The 12,776-nt window shown below is 38.2% G+C and overlaps 1 protein-coding gene across 1 annotated transcript in view; it reads left to right on the top strand.

The window, feature by feature from the left end:
• NPAT (nuclear protein, coactivator of histone transcription) overlaps positions 1 to 12,776 on the top strand; it is an 84,144-nt gene that overhangs the window by 50,867 nt on the left and 20,501 nt on the right. Inside the window, exons 11-13 of the mRNA XM_058289473.2 lie at positions 6,661 to 6,757; positions 7,397 to 7,525; positions 10,269 to 11,924. Of these exons, the coding sequence (XP_058145456.1) occupies positions 6,661 to 6,757; positions 7,397 to 7,525; positions 10,269 to 11,924 (1,882 nt within the window). The remainder of the gene's footprint in view (positions 1 to 6,660; positions 6,758 to 7,396; positions 7,526 to 10,268; positions 11,925 to 12,776) is intronic.

The raw sequence follows: 12,776 nt of genomic DNA, 5'->3' as shown, positions 1-12,776 counted from the left end.
ATAATGATATTTCTATCTCATCTGAAAACTAACCATCTTTTCCAGATTATCAGTAAAATACTTCTACACCAATACAAGAACATGTTAAGGATGTCTATGTATTTATTCATTTTATTTATTTTTTAAAGATTTATTTTTTATTTATTTCTCTCCCCTTCCTCGCCCCTCCCAATTGTCTGCTCTCTGTGTCTATTCAATGTGTGTTCTTCTGTGTCCACTTGTATTCTTGTCAGCAGCACCGGGAATCTGTGTCTCTTTTTTGTTGTGTCATCTTGCTGTGTCAGCTCTCCGTGTGTGGCGCCACTCCTGGGCAGGCTGCACTTTTTTCGTGCAGGGCAACTCTCCTTACAGGGCACATTCCTTATACATGGGGCTTCCCTATGTGGGGGACACCCCTGCATTGCACGGTACTCCTTGAGCGCGTCAGCACTGTGTGTGGGCCAGCTCATCACACAGGTCAGGAGGCCCTGGGTTTGAACCTTGGACCTCCCATGTGGTAGGCGGGCATCCTATCCATTGGGCCAAATACACTTCCCTGTAAGTGTTTAATACTTTAAGGATTTGTTGGGTGGCATACTTGGCCCAGTGGTTAGGGCGTCCGTCTACCACATGGGAGATCCACGGTTCAAATCCCAGGCCTCCTTGACCCATCCGCGTTTCAAATCCCAGGCCTCCTTGACCCATGTGCTGCTGGCCCATGCGCGGTGCTGATGCGCACAAGGAGTGCTGTGCCACACAGGGGTGTTCCCCGCGTAGAGGAGCCCCACACGCAAGGAGTGCGCCCCATAAGGAGAGCTGCCTAGCGTGAAAGAAAGTGCAGCCTGCCCAGGAATGGTGCCGCACACATGGAGAGATGACACAACAAGAAGAAACACAGATTCCCGTTCCGCTGATAACAACAGAATATGTGTCTGTGTCTGACACAGAGAACAGACAACCGGGATGGGGGGGAAGGGGAGAGAAATAAATAAATTTTTTAAAAAAAGAATTTGTTAGTGCCATCATATACGTGCAATAAGCAACAATATTGTACAGCATAAATAAAAACTACATTTCTTCTACACTGCTACACTATAATGTAAAGAAATAATGAAATATTATGTTTGAGATATGAATTCAAATAATATTTAATAAAATTAAGTGACTAATGCACTTTTTAAAAAAAGGTTACGAACCGAATGCTGAATTGTCTTGTGTGAGGTTTACTAAGAGTAGGTAGATAGGGGCTGAAGGCTGCTATTCAATGTTAGTGGATGTGAAGGAGGGTGAGCTTGTAAAGGAGTGAATTTAACAGTATGTTCTGAGATTTGTTTATGTATAAGTATACCACTTTCGATGATCAGCTGAGATGGTGATAACGTCCTTGTACTCCCACCCTTGGACAATGTAAACATTTTTGTTGGCATGTCCATATGAATTCATTATAGCAGGTTTTCTTTCAGATGATGAATCTGGGTTGAAACTTTTTTCCCCCTCTTATGCTAGATCCTTAAGAATCTTTTTTGTTTTTAGACTGTGTGTCATATTTGTTAGAAATTTAGTAAATTTGTTGATAAAATGACAGGCTGTTTAAATCTTGCGATTATCTATAGCCTCACCTTTCTTAAAGATTTTAAAATACATATCCCGTGTTCAAAATTTTTGTAATCTCCAAGTCCTTAATTGTTTTTCCACAAATATATCAGGTGATTACCATGGACAAGGAACTATTAGATACTGTGAGGGATTACAAGAAAGTATAACACACAAGCCTCTGCTCTTGGTTGTTTATAGGATTATGTGTTTGTGAAAAGTTAAACATTCAGATTTAAATAAAAATTTGAAAAGGAAAGCATGACACAATTTCCAAGTGAGTAGTGTATGCATTCACTTCACAGTCATAAATAGGCGAAACAAAGTTTAAAAATATTTACAACTCTTCGTGACCTTGGAATAGGCAAAAGATTCCTAAGGTGTGCAAATCACTGACTGGAATTTAAAAAGTCATAAATTTTATATTTTCTCAAAATTTAAAATTTCTCATTATTAAAAGAAAAGAAAAAAGCAAACCACAGATTGAAAGACAATGTTCATATTACCTGTATCTGGCAAAGAACTTGAATCCAAAGTATATAAAGAATACCTACAAATCAATAAAAAGACTTAAACTGCCAGTTTAAAAAATGAGTCTAAGACTGGAACAGAGAAAAGAAGCTATAGGACTGCTCAATAAGCACATATAAACGTGAGGTGCTATTAGACAGTCACTAGAATGGCTAAAAAAAATTTGACAACGCCGATGTTGGGGAAGATATGGACCAGCTGCAATCACATTGGAAAACAACTCTGACAAAATTGCTGATGTGGAATGTAAAATGGTACAACCACATTTAAAAACTGGTAGTTTCTTAACACAGTACTTAACTAGAATTTTGCACAAGGGAAACAAAACATAAGCATTCATAGCAGCCTTATTCATAACAGACAAAAAGTAGACACAAACCAAATGTCCATCAAAGAAAAATAAACAAATTTTGACATGATCAAAACTAGAGTACTGGCAGCGGACTTGGCCCAGTGGTTAGGGTGTCCATCTACCATATGGGAGGTCCGCGGTTCAAACCCCGGGCCTCCTTGACCGTGTACAGCTGGCCCATGTGCAGTGCTGATGCGCACAAGGAGCACCCTGCCACGCAGGGGTGTCCCCGCGTAAGGAAGCCCCACGCGCAAGGAGTGTGCCCCATAGGGAGAGCCGCCCAGCACGAAAGAAAGTGCAGCCTGCCCAGGAAAGGTGCCACACACACGGAGAGCTGACACAGCAAGATGACACAACAAAAAGAAACACAGATTCTTGTGCTGCAGACAACAACAGAAGCTGACAGAGAAGAAGACGCAGCAAATGGACACAGAGAAGGGACCCCCAGGGTGGGGGGGGAAAGGGAGAGAAATAAATAAATACATCTTTAAAAAAAAAACTAGAGTACTGGGAAACAGATGCAGTTCAACCAATTGGGCTCCGGTCTACCATGTAGGAGGTCCAGGGTGATGCCCAGGACCTCCTGTGAAGGCAAGCTGGCCCACACAGAGTGCTGGCCCATGCAGGAATACCGCCCCACACAGGAATGCCAGCCCACATGGAGAGCTGGCGCAGCAAGATGAGACAGAGAGGAGAGAAAATAAGAAGACATAGCAGAATGGGCTGTTGAGGTGGCACAAGAGAGTGATTGCTTCTCTCCCACTCCAGAAGGTCCCAGGATCAGTTTCTGGAGCCACCTAATGAGAACACAAGCAGATGCAGAAGAACACACAGCGAATGGACAGAGAGACTAGACAACGGAGGAAACGGGGGCGGGGGGGAAGGAATAAATAAAATCTTAAAAAAAAACAAAGACAAAAGTACTTATGAGCAATAAAAGGAATAAGCTACCAATACACATAACAACATGGATGAATCTCAAAAGCCAGGCACAAAGGCATCCATATTGTATGATTTCATTACTATGAAGTTCTAAAACAGGCTTCACTAATCTATGCTGATAGAAACCAGAAGTTGTTGCCTGAGGGAGGAAAGGAATTGCCAAGGAAAGCGAATTCTGTAGAAAAATACATGGTGTATATATGAGAGGGAATTTTTTGGATGATGGAAATGTTCTATATTTTGTTTGGGGTGGTGTTTACACAGGCTTTTTTTTTTTTTTTTTTTTTTAAGATTTATTTTATTTATTTATCTCACCCCCTTGCTGCTTGCTTGCTCTCTGCTCTCTCTCTCCTTTTTGCTGCACGTTCTTCTGTGTCTGCTTGTCTCCCTTTGTTGCATCATCTTGCTGGGCCAGCTCTCTGGGCGCAGGCCATCAGCTCTCTGCGGATGTGGGCCATCAGCTTTCCATGGGCATGGGCCAGCCTGCCTTCACAAGGAGGCCCTGGGAAGCAAACCCAGGGCCTCGCATATGATAGACGGGTGCCCAATCAGTTGAGCCACACCAGCTTCCCTATACACAGGCTTTATCATTGTCAAAAATCATGAACTGTGAACTTAAGATCTCTACATTTATTTTACATAAGGTATACCTTTATTTTAATAAATATAAAGTTAATTTTAAAATACCTTTGGGACATGTATTTTAGATTTCTTTTGATTCTGATTTTCAGAAGTTGGTGTAAAATGAGAGATTAAGTAGAAAAATATTGCTTAAAACTTGATATTGCCCATTATTGACAAACCCTTGGACATTCTTACATAGAACAGGCTTTTTTTTTCCATGTCTATCTAATTCGCCTTTTGATTAGCTATCTTAAGAGCAGCCACTTTTTTTTTTTAATTGTAAAATTCACTCTTTTTGATACAGTCACAGAGGTGTGCAACCATTATCACTGTCAATTTTAGAACATTCTTTTTTTTTTTTTTAATTACAAAATTTTTATGATGAAGCTGACATTTAATTTTTTTAAAAAACAAAAATGCTCTAGCATGGTAATTGTTCTTCTGCCAATCAACTTCATTTGGATTTTAGAAATGTTTGAGGTAATGGAGGACAAACTTGTAAATCAGCTCTAGTATCCTACAATGCTATTCAATTGGGTTTTTTTGTGTTTTTTTCACATTTATTTTTTTATTTATTTTTTTATTGACTTTGTAATAATATTACATTAAAAATATATATATATGAGGTCCCATTCAACCCCACCACCCCCACCCCACCTCTCCCCCCCCCCCCCCCCCCAGCAACACTCATTCCCATCATCATAATACATCCATTGCACTTGGTAAGCACATCCCTGGGCACCTCTGCACCTCATGGTCAATGGTCCACATCATGGCCCATACTCTCCCCCATTCCATCCAGTGGGCCCTGTGAGGATTTACAGTGTCCGGTGACTGCCCCTGAAGCACCATCCAGGGCAGCTCCATGTCCCAAAGACGCCTCCACTTCTCATCTCCTCCCACCTTTCCCCATACCCATCAGCCGCCATGTCCACTTTTCCCAATCCAATGCCACCTTTTCTATGTGGACACTGGATTAGTTGTGTCCATTACACCTCTATGTCAAGAGGAGGAAGAGCAGCCACTTTTTATCTCTTGAAGATAACAAGGAATTTGCACAGAATCCTGAAACACAGTTTGCACAAGAAATAAATACATATAACCGATAATCACAATTGAAACCATAAATCTAAAGTGTATGAGTTGTCCTCATATTTCTTTAAACCAAGAACAGAAGTCAGGAAATAGACTTGACCACTGAAATGTTTGAACCTGTCTGAAAGTCATTAAATACTTTAACTTGGTCCTCTAAAATATTCAGATTATTTATCATTGTGTCTTACTTATTAACATTAATGCAGCATTGTTCACGAGAAGTCACGGCATCTAGAGCCCATCTGGTCTGCAAGAACACTGATGCTAAGCTGTCAGCCAGACAGGCATTCTTACACAACCTTTCTAGAAGGCTGTTTGGCAACGATAAATCTCAAGGTTTAAACGTATATTTCCTTTTACCTATAATTTCCATTGATAAGAATTTATCCCAAGAAATTAACAAATATCTGAGAATAAAGATTTTGCACGGCAATATTTTTTACCATAACTAAAAATTAGGAAAAATGCAAGTGTCCAATATTGAAAATGGGTTAATTTATGGCATAGCCATGGAAAAAATGCCTAATACAGAGGACTTCCTTCCCTTTAAAATAATAGTAGATTAAACATTTAGCTTTGCATCCTACCACTAAAGTGACAGAATAGGAAAGTTTTTTTAAAAGCATTAACCGACAGGGACGACGAACAGAACAAAAATTTGTAGAAGCCGAAAGAGTCAAATGGTAACTGACTTAGCAGACCCAAAGTTCTAGATCAGTAAAGGCAATGAATAGAAGCAAGCCAGTTGATAACAAAGAAATCACAAAAGGCTCATGGAGTAGCCCCAGTATCTCTGAAAGTAAATGTAAAAATGAGGCAACTAATAGGATGACAAATTGCTTCCCAAATAGTTAGGAAGTAGTTAAATTCCATCTCTTCCCTCTATCCCACACTTTCCAAATCCAGTACTCTTGTCAGTCATAAACTCTCCTGGCAAGAAATTCTACCAGTTCAAGAGAAAAGAACTGAAAATACAAATGATCCTGCAAGATTATTCTGCAGCTTAGGTTATATAATTTAAAAGTTCCCCTCACAGACCTTTCAGGTAGCTTTTGGCATGCCACTTATGAATATGAGTAGATACACTTGGATTGTCAAATATTTGATGAAACCATTTATTTAATAAAATGGAAGGACCAAAGCAAACAGATAAAAGTGGTAAGACAGATTTATACTGAAGTGTCTAGAAAGTAGTCTACAATAACCTAATGGGAAAGAAGCAAATTATAGAAGATTAATTATAGCATGAAAGTTTATATTAATATATACACATATATATTTCCTGTTATGTTAATATTTGTGTATGTATTCACCAAAGCAATTCATTCTAGGGAGTGGAATTAGAGAAATTTACCTTCTGCTTTATAGTCTTTGTCTTTTGAATTTGTTTTAAATGAGTATGTTATATTTATAATCAGAAAAAATTTTTCTTGGATGGAAATATTTCTACCTCAAAAAAGTTAAAAATATCAAGTGTCCACTAATTATTTTGCTGGCATTAAACTACATTCAACTATTATCATGTCTTCATCTCTTTTTTGCAGAGTGAAATCCACATGTCTGATGAAGCTATACAGGATATATTGGAACAGACAGAATCAGACCCAGCATTTCAGGCACTCTTTGATCTCTTTGACTATGGTAGGTAGATCATTTCTGTCAAGTCAGTTAAAAGAAAAAAGTTTCTCCAGTTTCTTTGGTAACTTAAGGTAAAGCAACATCTTCCAGAGTATCTGAAAAAAATTTTCTGTTTTCATTATAATAAATGATATATGGCTGTAGGTAAAAGGGGTTTTGTTTTGCTTTTACTTAAACTTCAGTTATAAAAATTGGAGTTTTTTTTTATTTCCATGGGCATTTTTGCCAGTCAGCAGAAATGCATTAAGACCTACCTCTATAAATGCATTATACTAAATGCTATTGAATGATACAAAAGGATTACAAAACTTAGTTATTTCCCTCAATCTCATGGACTAGTGCTTTAGTGGTTCTCAAAGTGTATTCTCCAAACTACACGATCAACATTCCCTGGGAACTTTGTTAAAAATGCAAATTCTCAGGCCTTCCAGGTGATTCAGATATACATTAAAGTTTAAAAATCACTGATTTGGTGGTAAAGTGGGCCTTGTACTTGACATTTAAAGCAATGTGTTAAAAAATGTCCAAAGGACCATAATTTTTTTAAAAAGTGTAATGTTTGCTTGGCTACTATCAAGCAGTATTAGTTGATGCTTTATTTTGTTCATTTAACAAGTTGTTTCCCTGTTCTCTTTTTAACAGATAAGACAAAGAATAATAAAAACATATCACATGGCATTTCCAGTCAGCACATGGAAACCAATCCCAGTGTAATCTTAGTAGATGAAACAAATCTAACAGTTAAAAGTTCTTTTGAAACAGAAGAATCTGGTAAGAATTTGGTTTTATTAATATCCTCAATCCTAATATTAATATTAATTTCAAAATTTGAAAGCCAGGGGAGTGCAGGAGTGCAAGAGTTTGAGCGCCTGCTTCCCACATGGGAGGTCCTGGGTTTGGTTCCTGGCATCTTATAAGAACAAAAAAAAAGCCAGACAACTTTAGTGGAGCCAATGTGGCTCTGTGGCTGAGTGCCAGCTTCCCATATATGAGGTCCCGGGTTCAATTCCCGGCCCCAGTACCAAAAAAAAAGGCAGGGAGTAGGAAAGGAAGAAAAAACATTTAAAAATTTTTTTTCAAAGAGAAAATATTTAAGTTTGAAGACAGTTAAATTTCACTACATAGGATATTTTTGTGTTTCTAGTTTACTATCTTCAACAAAAAAACAATCCCATGTATTTTGTATTTTAATTAAAAGGTAAATTATCATTCATTCCTTTGTGATGTAGTAGTTTTTTGATGTGTGCAATTTTGTATTAATAATGTCGACCAGTTCAACAAACGTCTATAACATTTATCATAATTTTATTAAGGCACAAATTTAAATCCATAATTTGTAAGATTAGCATGTTGTTATGACTCATTTGGCCTAGAGGGTGAGTTTAGCTGACTGCTCAGCATCTATATCCAATTTGTCTAGTGGAAATTGTGTACTATAATGATAATCTCAAATTTGAGGATTTACGAGGTATTCCTCATAGGTTAAATTCCAACTGTCTCCTAAGTCAGTTCTTTACATTTTGGCACATAATTAGCCCACAGTAAATACTTAGTGGGCTCTTAAAATATTACCAAGATTTTAAAAAGCAAAAATATTTATGGTAAAATAAATGTACATGTACAGAAGTGCTTAAAAATGTATACAGCTTATTGAATTATCATAAAGCAAATACCCATGGAAACATATCCCAAGTCAAAAATAGAATACTGCCTGCACCAGAAAGTCATTCTTTGTATCCCTTCCCAGGCGCTATATCCCTGTGCCTAAAGATGATCTTTATCCTGACTTCTCACATTTCTTGCCAAAACTTTTTGCCTTTTCAAGTAGTGTCTCCGTTCATTCTGTCTACATCTAGCTATTACATAGGATGGTTGACATATATTTTTCTGTTTTTTCCTATAGTTTTCTTTTTTCTTTTTTTAAAGACTTTTTTCCTCTCCCCCACCCCACAGTTGTCTGCTCTCTGTGTCCATTCCCTGTGTGTTCTTCTTTGACCGCCTCTATCCTTACCAACGGCACCAGAAATCTGTGTTTCTTTTTGTTGCGATATCTTTTTTTTTTTTTTTTTTTTTAGTTTTATATTTATTTATTTCTCCCCGCACCACCCCGGTTGTCTGTTCTCTGTGTCTTTTTGCTGCGTCGTCTTCCGCTTCTGTTGTTGTTGTCAGCAACACGGGAATCGGTGTTTCTTTTTGTTGCGTCATCTTGTGTCAGCTCTCCGTGTGCGGCGCCGTTCCTGCGCAGGCTGCACCCTCCTTCGCGCTGGGTGGCTCTCCTTATGGGGCGCACTCCTTGTGCATGGGGCTCCCCTACACCGGGGACACCCCTGTGTGGCACGACACTCCTTGCACGCATCAGCACTGCGCATGGACCAGCTCCACACGGGTCAAGGAGACCTGGGGTTTGAACCACGGACCTCCCATGTGGTAGACGGACGCCCTAACCACCGGGCCAAGTCCGCTTCCGTGGTGCGTCATCTTGTGTCAGTTCTCCCTGTGTGGAGCCCCATTCCTGGGCAGGCTGCACTTCCTTTCACGCTGGGCAGCTCTCCTTACGGGGCGCACTCCTTGCACGTGGGGCTCCACTAAGCGGGGGATACCCCTGCATGGCACAGCACTCCTTGCATGCATCAGCACTGCACATGGGCCAGCTCCGCACGAGTCAAGGAGGCGCGGGGTTTGAACCACGGACCTCCCATGTGATAGATGGGTGCCTTATCCATTGGGCCAAGTCCGCTTCCCTCCTATATTTTTCTGATTGATTCACTTTAGCATTTTCTGTTCTAAACTGTGAATGCTGTAAGGCACAGTATATCAGTGTTCTGTTGTTTTTGAAACATCCTTTCCACTCACTCCATCTGTCAACTTCTATTTATTTTTCCTATTCTACTCATTCTTATAATGTTCTCTCTGGTGTCTTAGATTGAAAGAGGTGCCCTTTTTTTCTGTACTGTTATGGTTTTTAACATGCCTTATTGTAACTTTCTGTTCTCTATTTTTCCCTGATTAGATTATTCTCTCCAAGGGCAGAGACTATGTTATTCATTTTGTGACCAAGCGTATGATTTAAACTCAGTAATGTTTATTGAATGATACTAATATACAATGAGAGTAAATGTTGATCATGCAAAATTTTCTCTGCCCCATTTTCACCTGTAAAATATAGTAGCTAAATAAGGTCAATAGAAATTGAACAAGTTGAAAAGTTAACTTTTGAAAAAATTGCATGTTTAGAGTTAGTGTTTGTACATACTGGCAAATATTAAATGTTCTTGAGCTGTGTACTTTTTCCTTCATTATGTCATCTGTTTTCCAAGAAGCTTAGAAAACAATTTGGCAGTTATTTAAAAGGCTATCAGTGGTTAGAAAAACATCTATAGATTTTTGAGATAGAATTTCTGGCTTCCATTTACTAATATGTCAAAGGTTACTTACTTTCCATGGTTTTATCATAAAGGTGACTGATGACCTGTACAGTTAAGCTTTATCTTTCTACCCTCTTGATATTTTACAGATGGTCAGTCTGGTCATCCCCCATTTTGTACATCTTATCAAAATGAAGAAGCATCAAATGCTTTGGAAAGTGGCAGAAACAGTCACGAGATGAAACCAGAAATCCAGGAACATTTTTCCCAAATAGGTTCTATCATCCAGAAAAAGGCCTTTAAAACAACTGTACCTAGTGAACAGAAGTGTAACCTTGACATTACCTTTGAGTCTGTGCCTAATTTGAATGACTTTGACCAAAGAGGAAATCCAGATGCTGAATGTACTCAGCATTGTGCTGAATTATACACGAATCAGATGTCCACTGAAACTGAAATGGCTATGGAAGTTGAAAAGGAGTCTTTGTCTCCAAATATGCCAAATGGATCTCAGTTAAAACCTGATCAGTCTGATATACCAGTTACTTCTTTTGTTTCCCTTGGTACTAACAATGAAAACTTAATTCTCTCTGGAAAAAGTTCTCAGCTTCTATCCCCAAATACTCCATTAACTGGAAAGCCATGTAAAAAAACTCAATTTTGTGACCATTCTAATGATACAGTGAGACTTAAAACTAATTTACGTGAGTCCAAGTCACCAGATTCTAGTGAAATTCACCAGAATAAAATTGAAATTAATAATGTATTATCAGTTGCATCACAACAATTTTCAGATTGCCAAGGTAGTTCTCCACTTCAGAGTAAAATACTACCTGTTTCTGTTGAAAGTTCAGGTTTAAATGTATCTGAACAAGTAGAAATTCATTTGGAACATTCAGTCACTTCCATTAAACAACCATCTAATGATTCAACATCTGATGAGTTAAGTCATACAGAAAATGAAACTCAGACATCAGAGTCTGTGAAGGCTGCTTTGGACTCACAAGGACCTTCATCTTCTGTAAAAGAAGGCAATACTGTTTTTCTTTCTTCAGGTGAAAATAACTGTGAAGAAGTTGTATTGATTCCTCCAGAGGGCAATCCTATACAAGATAGTCACTCTCTTCCTTCAGAATCAGTGTGTTCTTCAAGGGGAGATTCCAATCCTGAGTTGCAAAATACTGACAATAAACCTAGAGACAACTCAACAGAGTTAGATGCATCAAACATCGTCTCTCTCAAAATTATCATCAGTGATGATCCATTTGTTTCCTCAGATACCGAACTTAACAGTGCTGTTTCTAGTATAAGTGGAGAAAACTTGCCAACTATAATTTTATCTTCTGCTAAATCAACTGCCAAAAATGCAGAATTAGTTAAATGCCTGTCTTCAGAAGAAACTGTAAGTACTATTGTATCCGCTGAAGGAGTAGGCAATGCACCCTCAGTGGAACAGAGCCTTTTATCGCTCAAACCTGAGGACTCTGCAGTAAACAACACTCAGAATGAAGACGGCATTGCTTTTTCAACAAACATTGCACCATGTGTTTCCAAGGATGGAGGTTACATACAGTTAATGCCAGCTACAAGCACAACTTTTGGCAATTCAAATAACATTCTGATAGCTACCTGTGTGACCGATCCACCAACCTTGGGAACAACCATCAGTCAGTCTAATGTTGTGGTGTTGCCTGGAAATTCTACAGCTTTGACTGCTCAACCTCCACCACCTCAATTACAGACTCCACCAAGGTCAAACAGTTTATTTACTGTCAACCAGGCTGTGTCACCAAACTTTTCACAAGGTAATTTTAAGAAGATGTTGAAGTTCTTCACTCTGGAATGGGATCTAATTTCTTTTGTGTGTGAAATTGACCTAAGTACTAAATCCTGGGTTGATAATATGAGGAAAGAAAGCCTGATGTATCCTTTTTGGTTAAGTATATTGTTATACCTGTTTTTTAATCTATTGGTAAGTTATAGACTTCAGTGATTTAATAATTTGCTTTTTTCTTTCTACAATTACTTCCCAATCCACATGCTAATGAGCTACAAAAAAAAAAGATACAAAAGACTGTTTCATCAAGTACTTGCAAATCTCCTGAAACTCAGTGTTGCAGGAGACTTTTTTAATAGCTATTATAATTTCAATTTTCAAGGAATTTTTTATTTGGAAAGACTTTCTAGAAACAATATAACCTATCTCCTTCCAAAAAATCTTTTCTAATTTCCCTCTATCTTCCACCTTTCAGAATTGAGCTCTATCTTCAGTACCCCTTGTTCTAATGAGCTCTTATGGTGTTTATTACATACTGTTTATTTGAATGGTGGAAATGTCTGTTATATTGATCATTCTTGAAGTTAAGTTCCTTGAGGACAAAGCTTATAGCATATTTACCTACATTTCCTTATACATGGACTCCCCTTCTCCCCACACACCATCTTTTTTTTTAATAGTATGAAGTAAAATTTGAGTAAATATCAGCAATTAAGTATTAAGCATGTGAGTCTGTTTAAAATGAGGTAAAGGAGAGGTCAGAATTACTAGAGAATGTGGGACTTGATTGAAACTTAGACAAATAAAAATAAATAAAACTTTATCCTTTTAGAATAAAAAGGGAGTATTTCTAGCCAAGGGAAACAGCGTAAGCATAGGA

The sequence above is a fragment of the Dasypus novemcinctus genome, chromosome 27 (genome assembly GCF_030445035.2).
Source record: "Dasypus novemcinctus isolate mDasNov1 chromosome 27, mDasNov1.1.hap2, whole genome shotgun sequence".
In the NCBI taxonomy this organism is placed as follows: Eukaryota; Metazoa; Chordata; class Mammalia; order Cingulata; family Dasypodidae; genus Dasypus; species Dasypus novemcinctus.
The sequence above is the reverse complement of the archived record's forward strand: the minus strand, read 5'-3'. Positions and strand labels throughout refer to the sequence as shown.